Below are 18,114 nucleotides of genomic sequence, written 5' to 3'. Positions count from 1 at the left end.
GCACCCTCCTTCCTTAGCCTCTGCTCTTGGATTGTCCTTGCATTGGTGTCAAGGCCAAACTGCTGTGCTGCTGCAGAGAACATCCCTAACAGTCCTTCAGGGCTGCTGCCAGTCTTCAAATGCTTAAAAATGCATTCTCTAGTCTGGATCAGGCTGGTCAGACTCTGTCAGAGTCATGGACACACTCAGGCCCTTACAGGACTTGGCTGACCCAGCCTCATTCAGGTGTCAAAGGAAGATGTGCTAAGTCACCCTCTGTTAATAACAATCTCTGCACATCTCTGCAACTCTTCTGAGATACCAGACCCATTCAGAGCTGAAAAAGGAACATTTCACTTTCTTCCTGGATACCTTTGAAGAGCACCAAAGCCTTGGTTTAGATATTGCCCTGTGGAGTAGTTACAGTTGTTCAAGTGCTTGCTGCTGCTGTGTATTTATGGGTTGAAATTCCCCTGGGGAATGTTCCCCAGACAGCACAGAGCCATTTTAATGGCTTTTCTAAGCACCTCTGTTCTTTGTCCCTATTTAATCACTTCAGTGCCCATTTCCCAGTTGTACACAACATTTTATTAAACTGTACAAACAGCACTGGCATTTAAAAAAATCATGTTAACTGTTGTAATTAAACATGATGACCAGCTCCACAAACTGTGAGCACAGACATCCCCTCCTGCATTTCATACAGCACAAACAAGGATTTCATCAGAGTCACTGCATTGAAACCTTTCTCAAGGGTGTTCTGCTCTTCTTACTGACTTCAGGCACTTCAGCCTTTGCTCCTGCTGGATTCTGTGCCTGCAGTCACTGCCAGTGATATCCCAGCACTGCCTGCAAGGCTGCATTCATCCTTTTGTGAGGTCCAAATTGACAGCCTGGACCAGCAGAACCAGGAGGGCACCTCTGAAGGAAACCTGATTTTGGGATAACTTACCCTCTCGAGCTTTTTTTCTCCATGGACTGAAGATAGATGCAACAAAGCTCCAAATGTATGTTCTTCAGATAAATCCCAACACCAACTTGAGTGACTGCCTAAGCTTAAGTTGTTGCAAAATCTTCTTTTTAGGTTCTGACTTGATTTTGACCCAGCTTTCCACAGGTTATCTCAGTGACAAGCAGTACCTGGGGTGGTTTCACAAATCTCCAACCTCAGAAAACAGTGCACCTTTATTTAAAAGGATCCCATGATGAAAGGATCACAGAAAAGACTTTTTTTTTTTCTTTAAAACCCATCTACATTCCCATAGACTGCAAAGGGATAGAACACACAGCAAAATGTCACAAGGTGGAGGTAAGGGCCACCCTGACCTGATGTGCCTCCTGTCCTGTGACCATCCTGTGCAGCTTGTTGACTTGTGCCAAAGAGGTGGGACATCATTTAGAGAAACAGAAAGTAAATCAGCCTTTGCAGGACCAGGTAGTACCTTTCAAGTGAAATACCCCAATTCTGTGACTTGGAAGGCCACTTTTACAATGCTTAAACAATCATTTGAGGAAACATGTTGCATTTTTCTTATGTGGTTTTAGGTTAAAACGTCAGAAAACCCCATTGAGATCTTGCCCTGAGTCTGGTGTGTGAGAAGACACTTAAAGCTTTAGAATGAGGTTCTTGAAGCTCTTCAACTTCCCATCCTTCCTGCTCAGGCCCTAAGTGTAAACCTGGTTTTCTGTACTCATCTTGGCACTTCCTTTGGTAGCAATCCATTGAGATGTGCAGATGGTGGAATGGGCACCTTAAAAAAAGTCTCTTTGTCCCATGGAGAAAAATTGAGTCCTAGCACCTGTGAACAGCATTTTTAAAGGGTGTAGGGAACAAATTTCTTCTTCAAAGCTGTGCACACTTTGGCCATTCTGCACATGTACAAGTGGAGGTTACCAAAGCATCCAACCTGAGTCTTCCCTGATACCCTCAGGTCTTGAGCCAACCACTTTTCCTTCAGAAGAAGGTGGGTCTGGGTCAGAGTTGCAGAAATGGGCACTGACATCACCAGAAAGCTCAAATATACTTATTTTTCCTTGCACAGAAACCTGTTGGCTGTGTGTACAAGTAGTGGGGAACAGGTTTTGGCACCTCCTCATTTTCAGATGCTCTCAACTTCAAGAACATTGAGAAGAGAGAGAAGAGAGACCAAAACATACCACAAAGAAACTTTATCATCAGTGAAGAGTGGGCTGGCATCTGCTATGGACTGGAATAAGTCAGAAGCCTCCAGGCATGGTACAAACTTTCACTGAGTTGTTTTCTTTCTGGAGGGTTCTTGATAAAAATAACCATGCACAGTCTTCAGTTGACAAAGTGCTACTCAAATCATTACAGAGAATTCCTTCAGTAAGGCAGGTCTCAGGAAAATATTTTCTCCATTTTAGGGTTCACAAAAGAGAAGTTGCTGAACATATTTTGGTCCATGCTGTTAATCAGTGCTCTGTCAGCACAGGACAGTCTGGGTTTTTCATTTAGGAATTCCTTGTCGAAGTTGCTACAGTCACTCGGAGATTTCTTCAAGAAAAGGAAAAAAAATTATGTCAAACCAGAAACAGTCAGATCTTTATTACCATGTCACTGGTCCTATCAGGCTGCTTCCTATGGGCTCTGCTCAACCTTTAGTTGGGAGCCAGTAAATATAAATATTATAAAGGAGGCACTGAGCCTGTGATCCAGGAATTTTGCCAGGCAGGGATGTTACAGCTTTGTAACATGGCAGACTGAACTCACCAATTGTGTAACAGTTGTGGAAGACTGTAAAACGAAAGTGTGATGTGCTTGTCAAATTAAGTTCTATTATTGTTATTACTAGAACTGTAATCATTTAATGAGACTGTTATTAATAGTCACAATTATTCTGATTTAGCCAAACACCTGGTTCCTGAACTGTTTTACCTTCTGCAGTGCAATGAAAGGTAATCCTTTTAGAATGAGCAGCAGTTATGGGGTGAAGGGAAGGTGTTACCCTGCTGCAGTAACTGAGAAAGACATGAGTAATTTATGGTTTCTCAGGTGTGGGCGTGTCAGACCCAGGGTTGAGGCCACCACGTTTGTGAGGATGAGGTCAGGCAACCAATAGAAATGCACAGTTAAGAAGACCTGAGATGGGTGGAACTGAAAGCAGAACCATCCTTACCACTCTTGGTTTGAAAGGAGGCTCCATCCTTCTCTCTTCCAAAGCCTCCCAGTTGATTTCCCGGAAAAAGGCGTGCTGGCGGATGTTCCCTCTCGCTCCCAGTCTCCTCTCAGGCTCTCTTACAAAAAGCTGGAATGTTGATTCCATAGGTTAAATCCTCTGATGGTAATACAGGCACAAAGCAGGGTGGGATGTGTAATTATCCAGAGTCAGTGCAATGAGAAGAGGACATAATGGAGAAAATGTTGGGATTTTTTTTTTTCCTAAACAAGGAAGTTTACTGATTGGTATAAAGATGATTATTGCCTTTAATCCTTTAAACAGAACAGGCTGTTTGGGCAGAAAGATGGCAGCACATGCCCCAAAATGAGATGTTCAACATCTCAGTCTGATGTAACCCTTATTTGAAGTATTTTTTTCCAGGACTTAATGAGCCTTGCACCTTAGGGACTGCTCTGCAAAGAAACAGATCTCTGCTGGTGCCTGTGAGGAGCCACCATCACAGATCAGGAAAAGGAAGACACACAAATCTCCTTATGGGGAGAGGTGTGGCTTGATGCCCACAAGAAAGACAGTGACTAAACTAAATCTGTTCCTCTCCACAACAGCTGAAAAGAAACAAATTGAAGACAATAATTCTGGCAGAAAGACTTTCATTCGATGGGTGGCGACTCTTACCTTCACCAAAATGTCCTTTGCATCCTTGTCCAGCCAGCGAGGGTAGAAGGGATTGTCCATACGGATGGACTGGAAAAGCTCCTCCTCATCTTGGCCATGGAAAGGGGACTGGCCAATGAGCATCTCATACAGGAGGACACCAAAGGACCACCAGTCAACGGATGTGTTGTACTTCTGCCCCAGCAGTATCTGCCCAGGAAGAGGAGCCACAAAGGCAGGAGTTAAATGTCTGACATGAATTTTTCAATTTCAGGAGGGTGGCCAGACCTTGCAACAGCTGCTCTGCAGAGTGGGATACCAGGGGTCTTCCCCTCACCTGCAGCAGGAGCCAGAAATCTGCCAGAGGCTCCTGGAGCAACGAGGCACAGCCACACCTGAGTGCCAAAACAGTCTCATGGAACTCTTAAGTTACTTGAATGAATCCTTGGCTACCAGAGAGATCTCAAATATAAAAGATGAGACAAGTAATCTTTAGCCTGCTCTCCAAGGGTTCAAATCAGGCTTGTGAGGTCCAAGAGAACAAATGATCAGGTGTTAGCAGCATTTTGGGATTTATTCCAGTGACACAAGCTGAGTTTTAGAATTACAAATGTGGCAGCATAAAGGTACTTTAGGATTATCAGTCACTTAAAATGGTGTGACTCTATCCCAGAAAAATCTTCCCCAGGAAAAACATGAAAGGGGTTGCTGATCTGTTCTCTTGAGACCAATTGGGTTTTAGATGGAGGAGTGGGAATTTGTCCTCAGTCAATCCCTTGGTTTGTGCATTTCAGTGTCACCTACAAAGTGACATCCAGCTGGAGTGACGCCCTCCCCAGGGTCTAAAGGACCATCTCCAGGCTCTCAAACTTCCTCTCTGGAGAAGCAAAATTGATCTCACCTGCCTTTAGATATCTTTCATGGAGATATCTAGAGCTGAACCAGTTATCACTAGCTCCTTTTATAGCCAAGGAACGAATTCACCCAATTTAAAACATCCAGATAAATATCTACCTGCTGTAAAATACAACTCCTGTTTGTCTCCTTTGGTTCTCAAAGAGCCTCAAAAACTTGCTCACATATAAATTTTTACATTACAGATATCTAAATGTTCATGATGACTGTGGTGTGTAGGATTCCTTATCAGAATATTAGAGCTGTAGAGGGGAAAATTTAATTTTGAGGCACAATCTTTACTCTCAAGCCCACATCTTGGTTGCAATGGGATGCTCTGTACTACATCTGTCTCCAAAAGAGGAGATGCCAAAAGGACAAAAAAGAGATTTGAATATATGATGTAATATATACAATGAGCTCCACTCAGAGCCAGGAAAAAAAAAAAATCAGCAAGACCCCTTAATATATACTTTTTGGATCACTTACAAATAAAATCATCCCAACCTTTCCCTCTGAAAAGAAAAATTATTTTTACAAGGCTTTACCTTTTCAAGTCCAAAGTATCTGTAAATTGAAATGGAAGTGTTTTATGACAGTCAGAAAGAAAAAAGGTTGTTTTTTTTTTTTTTTTTTTTTTTTTTTTTGGTCAAGTATTTTTTGAAATGAAAAGAAATTGCTTATCTACTAACCCAACCCCCCCTTATTTGCATGGCTATGGCCGAGGTGCTGGGTCTGTAACAAATTACAGTGGGAGCAGCTGCAGTGAAATACTGACAGAGTCCAGTGCTCCTGCCTGTGGCAGGAGAGATGATCCATAAACTCTGGAAGTGCTTTCAATTTAGAGGTAAAATGTTTTATATGCACTTGTCGAATCCCTAAAAGAAACATAGTGCAGAAATAAAACTCTGAGTTATTTCAGTTTTTCTCTTTTCTGTAAAATAAAATCGCAAATAACGGATCAACACTTGGCTATCTTTTTTTTTTAGGAGCAAAAAATAGCTTTTTTTTTTTTCATAGATAAAAGCATACTGAAGTGGAATAAAAGACAATTGCAGCTTGATTGCAGAGCACACTTACACCCATTCTTACGCAATAGAAATCCAATTGATTCAAAAAGACCCTTGAGCCAGCACTGGTGTAACCTCGGCCAGAATCGAGCCCTCAGTACACAGTGAAGGACCAATGAATTACAGCAGAGGGAAAAAATCCCTAAAGGCTTTGACAGCTCTTTGGAAAGTACCAATATCCATCATGAAAACACTAAAATTACGAAATGGGTTCTTGAAGGGTAAATAAATGGATTTCAGATCGATGTCAGACATGATGCATGGATGACTTGTAGGTTTTTTCTCTGAGCTAAAAAATATTTTCTTTGGCCACCTAATTAGTCAAAGCCTCTCCATAGTAAGATCGACCATTGTGTGAAGTCATCAGGTTAAGGAAACTTTCTCTTTTCTGGATGGATTTAGTTCAAAACAACTAAATTTTCTAGGGAAAAAACAACAACAACAACAACAACAACAAAAACAACAACAACAACAACAAAAACAACAACAACAAAAACAACAACAACAACAACAACAACAACAAAAGTTTCTGTCTGGTTAAAAATTGAAATATATAAGGGAAAGGGCACTGTCAGCATTCCTCATGCTGTGTCTGTCCCTCAATTGCAGGACCTCTTGGGGTTTCTTGTGCCCTGGCCCAAAAAGAATTTCCATTAAACATTCTCTTTCTTGGTTTAAGCCAAGTTCCACTTGCACCAAAAAATGAATTAGCCGCAAAAATAAGCAATGATAAACAACAACACAGATTCTGAGCCACGCTGAAATCCAGTTTCTGGCCTGGAACTGCTCCAAACCAGGTCATTACTCTTTGCAACCTCCACCACTGCACAACATTCGTGTCTTAAGACATTTCCTGTCCCACAGCACTTTCTGACACCCCTGTACCTACCTCAGGGGCAATATAGTCAGGAGTCCCACAGAAAGTGCTTGTCTTTGCATCTCCAAACATGTTCTCCTTGCACATTCCAAAGTCAGCAATCTTGATGTGCCCCTCATTGTCCAGGAGGACATTGTCCAGCTTCAAGTCTCTGTGGAGGAAGAGAAGAAAACCTTGTTCTTCAAAGTGTAAAGCACATAAGTTATTTAAGCAGGTGATACTCACTACACTTGTTCTCTGCCTCTGTGTAGTGCCTACATGCTGGAAATACAAAGGAAGGCTGAGGGATAAATGAGGAACTGCTCTCTTGGGCTTCAGCACCCCTCTTCTGCATTTCTCTTGGCCTAGCATTGATTTATCTGCTGGAGAAGACACAGAGTCATGGAACCACAGAGTGGTTTAACTTGGAAGGGACTTTAGAAACCACCCAGTTCCAATCCCTTGCCATGGGCAGGGACACCTCCCACTAGACCAGGTTGCTCCAAGCCACATCCAGCCTGGCCTTGAACACTTCCAGGGTCACATCACCTAAGACATCTTCTAAAAATTGTTTCCTTCAAGGATGCAGAATAGTGAAGCTAAGAAGGGCTTTGTGCCAGCTGGTGGTCCTGCCCTAACACAGCCTGGAGAACAAGAGCAGGTAATTCTCACTCTCTCCTCCCCTGGGAATCTCAATATTCTCTCTGAAGCTGCTTCCAGATCTCCCTGGTAGTGCAGGCTCTACAAATGTCACAAGAGGAAAGGATCCACAAGCCCTGCAGAGGGTCAGAGCAATCCCAGGCATCAGGAGAGCCCCCACCACTGCTGGGCTGCACCATCTGAACCCTGGGATTTACAAAAACTTCCACACTCAGCTGCCAGGCTGTTGTCTGAGTTTTCTGGCTTTGTGCTACTCTGGGAAGCAAAGAGCCCAGAGAGAGGAAGAAAACTGAAATGCACAGAGAAGGAAATAAAAGCTGACGAATCATGACCATTGGTGGAGAACAAAGAGGTCCTCAAGTGGGAACTAACTCTGAAAGGAGAGAAAAGCTTGTAAAGAAGAAAAGAAAAAGGCAGAAAGAAAGGAAGTCTGGCAAAGTTTCTATGTTAATTTTCTTGAATCTTACCTAAAGGTTTTGTTTCTATTTGAGGTAATGACCCGGGTAAAATGTTTGGATCAGTGATAATACACGTAACTGGGGATGTGGGTGGAATTTGGGTCACCTGGTCCATGAGTACACATATTCCTGCACTGCCTGGTTCATGCAATCACTGCTCCTTCCCAGGGCTCCCAGAGCACCCAGACACATTTGCTCACAGCTGAGGGTGTAACTGATTATTTTTCATGCCATCTCACAGCCTACACTTATTTTGGCTAAAAGGACAAATGGGATGAGGTCTGATCCAGTGGATGGCATCTCTGCCCATGGCAAGGGGGCTGGAACTAGGTGATCTTTAAGGTTCCTTCCAGCTCAAACCCCTCTGTGAATCCATGATTTTCCACACCTCAGGCAAGAGCCCTAACCACTACACTACTCCATGTACACCCTCCCTTTCACAACTGCTTTACAATATTGGTTTTTTTTTTCAGAGATATTCCTCAAAGAAGGTAATTTCTAATGTTTGATACTTCTGGGATGATGGCCTGCAATTGCAGGGAAGATAATTCTTCACCCTCCCTCTGTGCAAAGCTCCTTGTCCTTCTTGGACCAGGTCCTCATCAGGGTGGGGGACACTGTGGTGTTTACACACCAAATCGTTGTCATGGGGTGATTGTTTGCTGCTGCAAGAATATGGCCCAAGACAAAATGGGAGTCATCAATCAAAGAGAAATACAGAGAAAACCCAGACATTTGCCTTCCAAGTGGCAGACACTCATGTTGTCACAATTTCCAGCTGGAATGACTTATTTTAGTTACAACGTTGAGATCAATCTCGGGCTGCCAGCACTGCTTTTATTCATCCGGTAGATCGAAGCAAAACGAAAAAAAAAAAAAAACCCATCACCTACAGTTTGCTTTCATTATTTTGATGAGTCTCAAACTCATTGGCTCCAGGGACTGGAGTTTCTGCCAAAAAATGCCTCGGCTCGTTCGTTAAAGTTTGAGCCAATGTTTCCAAACGTGGGTGCACGAGACAGAACAGCTGGATTCATTATTCTTACATCGCAAGAGATGTAGTTCCAAAAATTATTTCTATTCACTTTCCTAAGTGCTTAGCTTGCTCTGACAGAGATACTGATGACTCTGTGTTCTCAGCTGACCTCGTTGTCATTGTCTTCAGTGAAAAAGGGAAAAGAGAGTAGGACTGGTTAAACCTTTTCTCTCAGCACTTGATACCTAAAGCAATATCACCAACTCCTGGGAATGAGATATTTCTTTCTATCTACATGTGCCCAGATGTCCCAATTTCCCCCCAGTTCCCAAGGCTCCAGATTAAACACCCCTCTTCTTTCAGGACAAAATGGGTCCCAAACCCCAAGAAAGCACTGGCACAGTGATTCCAAGTAAAAATGTGAATTATAAATAAAATCTCAGCATTAGCAGTCCTGCCGTAAAGTCACCATGTCCTGCAAATATTTTTAATTGGATTTTCTGAGATGACTGACTAAAATTAACAGACATGGCCAAGTGATTTGGGCACTTCAGAAAATTTTTCCTTTCACTCACGGAGAATTATAATTAGAGCCAGAAAAGTTGCTGGGGCTCCAGAGATTATCTTAGCTTAATGCCACTGATATTGATCTCATGTTTATGCAATCACCATCATTGGTCAATAAAGACTATAAATGGCTCCCACATGAGCACTAATAAGAATCAAAGCTCGTGTTTTAAAGGGAGAATGGATTGTGAGCAAGTCATCCACTTTCAGCATTTGCTCTAATGTTCACACTACATGACAAACACTGAAATGAGCTCATTTTGGATTCAGCAAACATCGTTGCTGTAGGGAGCTTCCTCATTTATTTGTGACAAGTTATTTGTTTTCTGCTTTTAAAGAAGGCTGCAATGTAGTAACTGAATTTTGCCATGAAGCTGAGTTTAACCAGAGCTCCCCAGAAATTCAGTTCCTCTGTTGGCCATGGGAAATCAGACTGTGACCTAATTTCTGGTAGAACTGGGCACTTCCCATACACATTTTAACACAGGCTTGATGAACATAAAAATACCCTCTGCTCTCTGTTTACTGCAAGAAGAGCTTAACAGACAACTCAGATTCATGACGGTGAGATGAATCCCATCTCTCCACTGTGCACAAAATTAATCCAAAATTAAGATGTATCACTGTCTCCCTGCTTTTGTTACTTGAGTTGAGCTTGTCACAGTGTCCCAAGGTAACCAGCACAACAGATGTACCAAATTTCTTGTGTCTGACAACCTTAAATATACCTTGATTTAGTTGAAAGCTTAAACAAGGTGCCTACACTGGGTACTGTATGAATGACTCTGTGTAAATTCACCCAGGGGTTTGTTTTAATGTTGACTGAAATAGGACTGGGTTCTGAAAGAAGGCTCAAAACTGCCTTTTCTACACTCTCTCTTCAAAATAAAACACCCAAACTCTGTAAAAGGGAAATCTGCAGAGAAATGCAAGGCCAGTAAGTACAGCCAAGAAACAGCCTCTCTGTTGCCATTGATGCTTGCAGGGAAAAGCAGAAAAAGTTTAGCATTTGGCATATTAATTACACTAAAGAGTAAAATTACCTGTATATTATGCCCTTGGAATGGAGGAACTGGAGCCCACAAATGATTTCAGCAGCATAAAACCTGAATGACAGAAGGCACAGAAGGTTAGAACAGGAGCTTCCCAAAGGCTTTTTCAACTAGAACCCAAAAAGATGGAAACCTTTTCTCCACAAGAGCCAACGTTTCATTAGGTTCCCAGAAGGTTTGGAGTGTCTCCAGAAGGCTTGGGGTGACTGTGTTTTACTGATGGGTGATGTGAGATTCCCAAAAGCAGGTGGGCAATTTGGGATGGGGAGTACAGATAGACTCCTTGCCTTGTCAAACTGCCCTTTTCCTTGCCCAGATGTATGACCTGCTTTTCAAAGATTCTTGGAATTCTGGAATTACTTAGGCTGGAAAACTTCTCTAGCATCGAGTCCAACCATTAACTCAGCACTGCCAAAACCACCATTAAACCATGTCCCCAAATGCCACATCCACATTCCTTGAACACTTACAGGGACAATGATTCCACCACTTCCCTGGACAGCCTCTTCTAATGACTGACCACACTTTCAGTGAAGAAATTTTTTTCTGATTTTGAAACCTTATCCATAATATGGGCTATCCAGCAGGTTGGTGGCCTTTCTCTGGAGCTTTTTTGAGCTTGAAGCCGTTGTTTTTAGAACATTTTTACCCAAAGGACACCACCACATCTTGCTGCAAAGAGGCAGCAGCAGTGTGAAGAATCAAAGTGCTGTCCCAGAAGAGAATGAAACCAGAGGATAATATCCCCCTCCAGTGTGGCCCAGCTCTGCTCCATCAGTCTTCAGTGCCTTGGCCCTTAATTCTGGGCATTCAAATGCATTTGAAAAAAAAATCATCAGACAGTGATTTAAATGATGGTGTGGGTTTTTAATTATTAAATTATTAAATAAAAGTAATTCCTATAGTGGTTTCAATATTGACTTTCGAATTACCTTTTGCTTGCAGAAGGATCAAAAGCACCTTCCATTTATTCTAATTCTTTTATTTACTTTAATCAAAGCTAAATACATTTTTAATTCTCGGTTGCTATATTAATTTTTTGTTTAAATTTACCTTTTGTGCTTTTGATAGGTTTTCATCCCACCCCCTTGAACTTTAAGGGGAAAAAAGGGAAAATCCCATTACTCCTAACAAACAACAGCTTCACCTCTGACCACTGGGCTGGGAACCTGAGCTTAAGCAGGTCATGCAGCTTGGCCACAGAGTGTGTAAAGAAACAAGGTCATGTCTGAGTGAAACCAACTGTGTGGATGGAATCTAAAAGTCTTCCGTGGGAGGGAAAAGAGGATGGGAAGTGACTCCCTCCAAATCCTTCACTGAGCTGGGAGGATGGCCTGTATGGTTCTGTTGAGTTTTCTGGGATGGAGAGGGACTCAGCTTCCAGCACAAGCATCATCCCCACTTTGCAGCTGGGCAAGGTGAAGAGAGGTCAAATAATCTGCCCAAGGTTTCCTCTGCAGAGCAGTAGCAGAGCTGGGAATAAAATCAAGTCCCCAGTTTGCTCCTCTCTGGTGTGCACCCTGCAGGCCCAAAGGCAATGATAAAGGTCTTACGTTGCTCTGGGAAGGTCAAACTTATGGCAGCTCTGGATATGGAACATGAGGTCTCCTCCATTGAGGTATTCCATCACAAAAAAGAGGTTTTCCTACAGAAGGAGACAAGGTGAGAATAAATAAGGGGTGGTGAAGAGCAAGGTAAAAGTTTAAATGTTTTAAACAAACAAACAAACAAAAAAAATCAAACCGCTCAGAAAGTGCCCAAAAAGAGGAAGGAAAGTATTACTGTGAGGGTTTTCAAAAGAAAGCAGTTTCTTTTTCAGATTCCTCATTTCTCCTCTTGGTTCCCTAAGGCCAGCCTCACGCTCCCTGCTCTGATTTCTATAAACATTAGCAAACCCTGCAAACCCACTTCATAACCAGCTGGGGCCGTGGGTTTTTACCAGCAGAGCTCCAGGCTCACAGAAAGGGGTCAGTAACTTTACAGAAGCATAACAGAAGGACAGATGGACAAGCTTCTCAGGGGACTAGTGGAAAAGGCAAAAATCACTTGCAACTCTCTTCTGGTTCCCATCTCAGTACAGTATCCACCCCAGTGCATTATTCATCCAGTGCTGTGACTTCAAGCTGGTGTCACCATTCCTTCACAGCTTCTGTGGAGGCACCTGGGCCTGACTTTTTCAAGTTATCACAGACACCAACCAGACACAGAAATTTGTTTTAAGCACATGGTTAATTTTAAGCCTGAAAGCTGCTCTATGTAGCTTGCTGGTGGGAAAAGTAATGAATTAATAATATTTCTAGATACCCATTGAGCACTTGGGTGTCAGAGAAGCCTGGAAAAAGTCGAGTCCTTGTCTCCAGTTGAATGCAACCATCAGTTGTTGGACCAAGGCAGTGAAACTTTCTACACCTGGTACACAGAAATGATGGAATCTCTCTCTATATAATGAGAAGATGTGATCATTGAGGTTTCTTTTCCAGTCCTTGGTACAGAATCATGGAATCACAGGATGGTTTAGGTTGGAAGGGACCTTAAAGACCTCTAAAGTTCCAACCCCCTGCCAGGGGCAGGGACACCTCCCACTAGACCAGGTTGCTCATGTATGTGACATTGATCATCTCACAGCTTCACCACCCAAACCTTCCCCACCAGAACCCTGCAGAAGCTGCTTTAGATTGATCTTTTCCATGTTGAATTGTCTCTACAAAGCAGAAAGGACTTTTTTTTCTGGAGGAAAAGGATCCACACACTGAGTTATGGTCCCAGTTTAAACCTCTGTTTTGGGAATCTCACCTTTTGTGCATAAATGCAGGAATAAAACAAAATGGATGCAGTATTTTTTTTCCCCTCAAAAGCCTCTCTGTTCTCTACACACCTGAAGTCAGCCATCTCTAGGCTATGCTATAAAGTTTATGAATATCTACCTTGTGTTGCCTATTGCCCATTACATTTTTTCTGGGGGGGAAATAGAGTTATTTTCACTTATATTTTTAACAGTTGAAGGTTTTTATCCATAAGATCTAATGTAAGTATCTCTGGCAGCAAGCCAGGAGCTGGCTATGTTAAAAAACCACAAAAGTGCTTGTTCCTTTCAAACAACAGCTGTCTGCTGTAATTTGTGCAATTTCTTTAGCCAGATCCTCTTAATTACAGCACTCTTATTTAAATGGACTCACTGGAAACCCCACCTGTCATCCAACAAGCTCAAAGCCAGATCTGGCCTCCTGGGGAAAGAACACAAATTCCATCACTAAACCAAATGGGTGCAGGTTTTCAGTGTTTCTTGCACCTGCAGGGGGCTGTGCATGTAAATGAGTCCCAGCAAGTAAAAAGGCCAAAGGAAGGTGGGAAATTTAGTGAAGAAATGAATAAATCTTGGAAGCAATGTGAGCTCAGGAGCCCATTCAGGAAAATACTTGAACAGATGCTCTTTGGGAAGGTACACAGGGAGGTGATGGGGTTTAGCCAACAACACACCAGCCACCACATGTGCCCTGCTGGGACTAAAGAAACCTCATGGGTCTTGAAATGGGCCAGACTCAGCTTTAGTGGGCTGGGAAGGAGAAAACCCCTCAGTTCTCCTGTAAAGTCCACCGATTTGGGCCACACCTTATCACGTATCTCTAACTGTAACCTGAAATCCATGTTTATCCAGTAGAATGCACCGTCACACTCTGCTTGTTCATGGACTTGAGCAACCATCTGATGTTCCTGTTTAACCAAACCCAGGGACTCTGACTTAAAACAGGGGATTCCAACAGCATCCTTGAGGGGAGAAAAGGTGGAGCAACCCCTCAGATTAATTTAAATCCACATATACAAACCCTGCTGCTCAACTGCCTTAAGCTGCGAAGCTGGAGAATACAAACTTAGGAACGTTCAGTACTGAAATTTAAGATATATCAGGTGCTATAGAGTGGTACATAAACCCTATTGAAAAGACAGACAGGATCACTCTGACTTTCCAGCTCTGGGGCTTGGAAGTTCCCCTGGCTTCTTAAGAAATGCAGATGTCCAGAGTAACTCGTGGAGGAGAACTGGTTGAGATCAGCCCTACGTCACTACAAGTGGTGAGGAATAACCAAGAAGGGCAAAGTGCAACAACTTACTGGAGTCAGCTTCCTAGGCCTGAGATCTACAGAGCCACAGGACACATTAAATATGGGAAGTGGCAAAACTCATTCTTGAAACCATTGAAAAATCAAGAGAGTACTAGAGGTCAAAGGGTCAGAGTGGCACAGAGGACGTTCTTGCAGACAGGCTCCAGCTTGACTTCCTCTTGTCCTGGGAAAGTCACACTGTGGGCTCCTGAAACTTAACTGAGAGGTTCTGGAGTGTGTCAGCACTTGGAGCAGGCAAGGGGAGGCTAAGGGGGTATTATCTGGTTGAAAATGTCCCTGCTTACTGCAGGGGAGTTGGAGTAGATGGCCTTTAAAGGTCCTTTCTAACCCAAACCATTCTCTGATTCTCAAGCCTCTGCCATGCCCTTAATCCCCTGCGATGGTCCTGCCTGGGGATGTTGAGCAAACAAGCAGGAATGTTGTTCCTCAGTGGTGAGACCCACACAGCTCTGCAGGAGGCTTGGAAGGAGTGCCCTGCCCCTCCGCCCTGCAGGTGACAGACAACTTGCTGACCACCTGTGGGAGCATCCCTGGGTAGAAAATGCTCAAGCCAAACTTTTGGTCACAGTTCCAGATTCACATGACAGAACAGAAAAAGTCTGGTCTCATGGCAGACTTCAGGGCCATCTTTTACAGCCACAGAGCTCCAAGAGGACTGGAAAGGCACTCACTGCACTCAGGGATGGACAATGCACCAGGGTAGTTATAAAATCACAGAAATTCTGAGTTGGAAGGGACCAACAAGGATCATCAAAGTCCAACTCCAGGCCCTGCACAGGACACACCTGAGAACCAAACCATGTGCCTGGAAATGTTGTCCAAACACTTCCTGATGTATTTAACACCAGTTGTCTTAAGAATATCCATGTATCAGCCATTCCCTACTTCTAGACCATCTTCCAGGGGCTTTCTCGATTGCAGCACTGGGAACAGGACAAACCCTTCTGTGGGAGGGTGAAGAGCTGCTCCTCCAGGAGACAGAGCCCTACAACACAAGGCTGTACAACACAGACATGGCAGCTGTGTCCTGCAAAAAATAACACAGCTCCTGCACACAAAATAACACTGCTCCCCAGCTCAGCCAGTCCTGCCCAGTGCTGAAAGCCTGGATTACTGCAAAAACTCCATTTCCTGCCCTTCAATCCCTCAGCTGAGCTGAGCTCCTCCCCACAGAGCCACCTGCTCCCTTTGCCTCTCCAGGACACGGCAGGGATGGGGTTAAACCAACCTGTTCCTGCTCTGCTGCGACTGCTGTGAGAATGAATAGTCACTATCAGAGATGCTTTCAACTTTATAAACAATGAGTATAAAGCAGGCAGCATTTAAATTGATCTTTTGAAGGTACATCCTTTAGCAGGCTTTTAAAATCCTTTAACCAGCTGGAAGCCCTCCAGAACACTTTTCTGCGGAGATTTTCAGATTTTGTTTTCTTTGCATTTTGAAAGTGCTTGCATACATACAAATACACAATTTAACACCATTTACTGAGGAGCAAAAATTATTCTTCCCAGGGCTTCCAGGAGGATGAATGTCAGAGTAAGTAATGCTGCAGGACAGAGTGTCTTTACCTGTGTTTAGAGCAGTCACCCTAAGAAATGTCTCCATGTGGAGAAGACTCCAGATTAAGTGACCTAATCCTGCTGTATTCCCATTGAATTAGGCTGTCCCTGGCCAAGAGAAAGGCTGGAAATGATGCAATTCCTGCAGCTGCTTCTGCTCTCATCTTTTTCATGCAGCTCAGCACAGTCCGAGTGCTGACCCACACTTTGGATCTATTTTATTTCACGGGATAGTTGGCAGCCAAGAGCCTCTCAAGCCTTTCCCACCACATCACTCAATGTTGCAATCCCATCAGAACATCCCAATCCAGTGGGAAAGAGGCAATGCATTCCTCACTGCGTCTAATGTCACGAGGAACAGCTAACACAGGGTTACTCCTTGCTAGGAGGTGACTATAGGTACTGGAGTTTACACCAGAGCAATCCAAGCTTTAATTCTGTTCCCTGGTTTAAAGACTTTTTCCCCCCACCTCTTGTGTAATATCAGCCCATCTTCTGGAGATGGCAGCATTTCTTAGAGCTGCCCAATATTCCAATCCAGTCCCTGCTCTCGCTGTTTATTCCTTGTTCTAATCCTTGCACTGTCAGCATTTCTAGCTGCGTGTTCAGCTGCTCATTTGGGATGCTCAGCATGGTGTGCCCATCTGCTTGGTACAAAGCACAGGAATATATTTATACACATAAAGAAGATACATTCGCAGAGATAAAGGTGCAGGCTTGGCTTCCACTTGAGCTCTGAGATCCCAAGACCTTTACTCACACTCAGAGCAGACAGACTCCACCACTCACTGATAAACTGAGACACTATCAACCCATGTCTTCCAAGAGGAAGTGGTTCTCCCCTATCAGTGCCCAGCAGAATCTTGGAGAGAGACTAATTTTCTCAAGGCTAGAGAAAGATTTGTCTGAAGTTTTGTGGGTTAAAAAGAAATAAAAAACTACTAGACCAAAAAAAAAAAAAAGTAGCCAAATCTATGAAACATGAATATTTTAGTAGTTGAAAAACAGAAAAAAAATATATTTATTTTAGGAAGTCTTTTTTTTTTTTTTTTTTTTTTAGGATAAAGTGCAGCTAGACTTCAGATTTTTATAAATTTCAGACAAAGCTGAATGCATTTTGGGCTGATTTTCCTCAGGCTGGACAACGGGGAGGCAATGACAATACGTGTGCTGAATATAGCAATCATCTTTTACTTAAAAAAACCTCACTTATGAACTGTCCTCCTCTTTCCTGGCCAATGCCTTCCCCCTGTTCACACCACATGGGCTGACATCACCTAGAAGTGTCTCACAAAAACTCCATATATTTGACGTTATAATTACAGCTGCTCACACCTTCTCTGGCACAACCTTGTAGAAATCCCAAAGCTCTGCTGAGATGCTGCTATTTCTGCTAAACCACGTTGAGATTTTAGCCAGGATTGAAGGAGACCTTGCCAGTTTTCCTGCCTGTTGGTTGCAAGAGGCAAAACCCTCGAAGCTTTCCCATCAGCTGCTTCAAATTTGGCCTTGAATCAGATTTTTTTTCCAAGCTCAAAGTACTCAAAATACTATGAGATGTTTCCAAGATGATGTATCACCCCCCATAAAAAAGCAGGAGGATGGAGCCAGGGCTGTTCAAGAGGTCCATGGCACAACCAGGCAGTGGAGCTGAACATCCAAAGGCTGTGAAATGCCCTCGTGCCAACCCCATGCTCTGATCCAGGGCAAAGAAATCAGCCCTGACCCTCAACAGAAAGTGAGAGAATAAAACTAAAATCATGCTTGAAAAGCAAAAATAATTCAGGAATTTAAGTAACCTCTGGGGAGATATTTTGATGAGAAATCTGAAAATATTCATGGAAAACAGAGCCTAAGAATTTCAAAATTAAGAGCACACTCCCATTTGAAGATTCTTTTCTCCTCCCTGCCAGTGTAAGAGATTTTTCAGTCAGTGTAAAGCACACAAAGGTAACAGAGCATGTGAAAAAGGCTCACCACCAGGAGAAAACATGTAACAGTAAAGCAGAAAATAAATGTTTCTGTAATATTTTCTTTTAAATTGCAGTAACGATTACTTCTCTTTTGGGTTGAGATAGTCTGATCTGTTGCTATTTTGTGCTACAAGTCAAAATGCCTCAAGATTTAA

At 43.1% G+C, this 18,114-nt stretch overlaps 1 protein-coding gene across 2 annotated transcripts in view; it reads right to left on the bottom strand.

Annotated features, from left to right (window-relative positions):
• Positions 1 to 523: 523 nt before the first annotated feature.
• Positions 524 to 18,114, bottom strand: part of PRKCQ (protein kinase C theta) — a 55,442-nt gene continuing 37,851 nt past the window's right edge. Inside the window, exons 14-19 of one of the 2 annotated variants that reach the window (XM_083860282.1) lie at positions 11,860 to 11,951; positions 10,298 to 10,360; positions 6,627 to 6,765; positions 3,795 to 3,983; positions 3,117 to 3,245; positions 524 to 2,494 (exon numbers count right to left, since the gene is read on the bottom strand). In XM_083860282.1, the coding sequence (XP_083716408.1) occupies positions 2,339 to 2,494; positions 3,117 to 3,245; positions 3,795 to 3,983; positions 6,627 to 6,765; positions 10,298 to 10,360; positions 11,860 to 11,951 (768 nt within the window). In that variant the 3' untranslated portion in view covers positions 524 to 2,338. The remainder of the gene's footprint in view (positions 2,495 to 3,116; positions 3,246 to 3,794; positions 3,984 to 6,626; positions 6,766 to 10,297; positions 10,361 to 11,859; positions 11,952 to 18,114) is intronic. The other variant, XM_083860281.1, reaches the window with a different exon arrangement.

Source organism: Zosterops lateralis (assembly GCF_965231275.1).
Source record: "Zosterops lateralis genome assembly, chromosome: 4".
NCBI classification, from domain to species: Eukaryota; Metazoa; Chordata; class Aves; order Passeriformes; family Zosteropidae; genus Zosterops; species Zosterops lateralis.
Note: the sequence above shows the minus strand (reverse complement) of the source record. Positions and strands in the feature narration are given on the sequence as shown.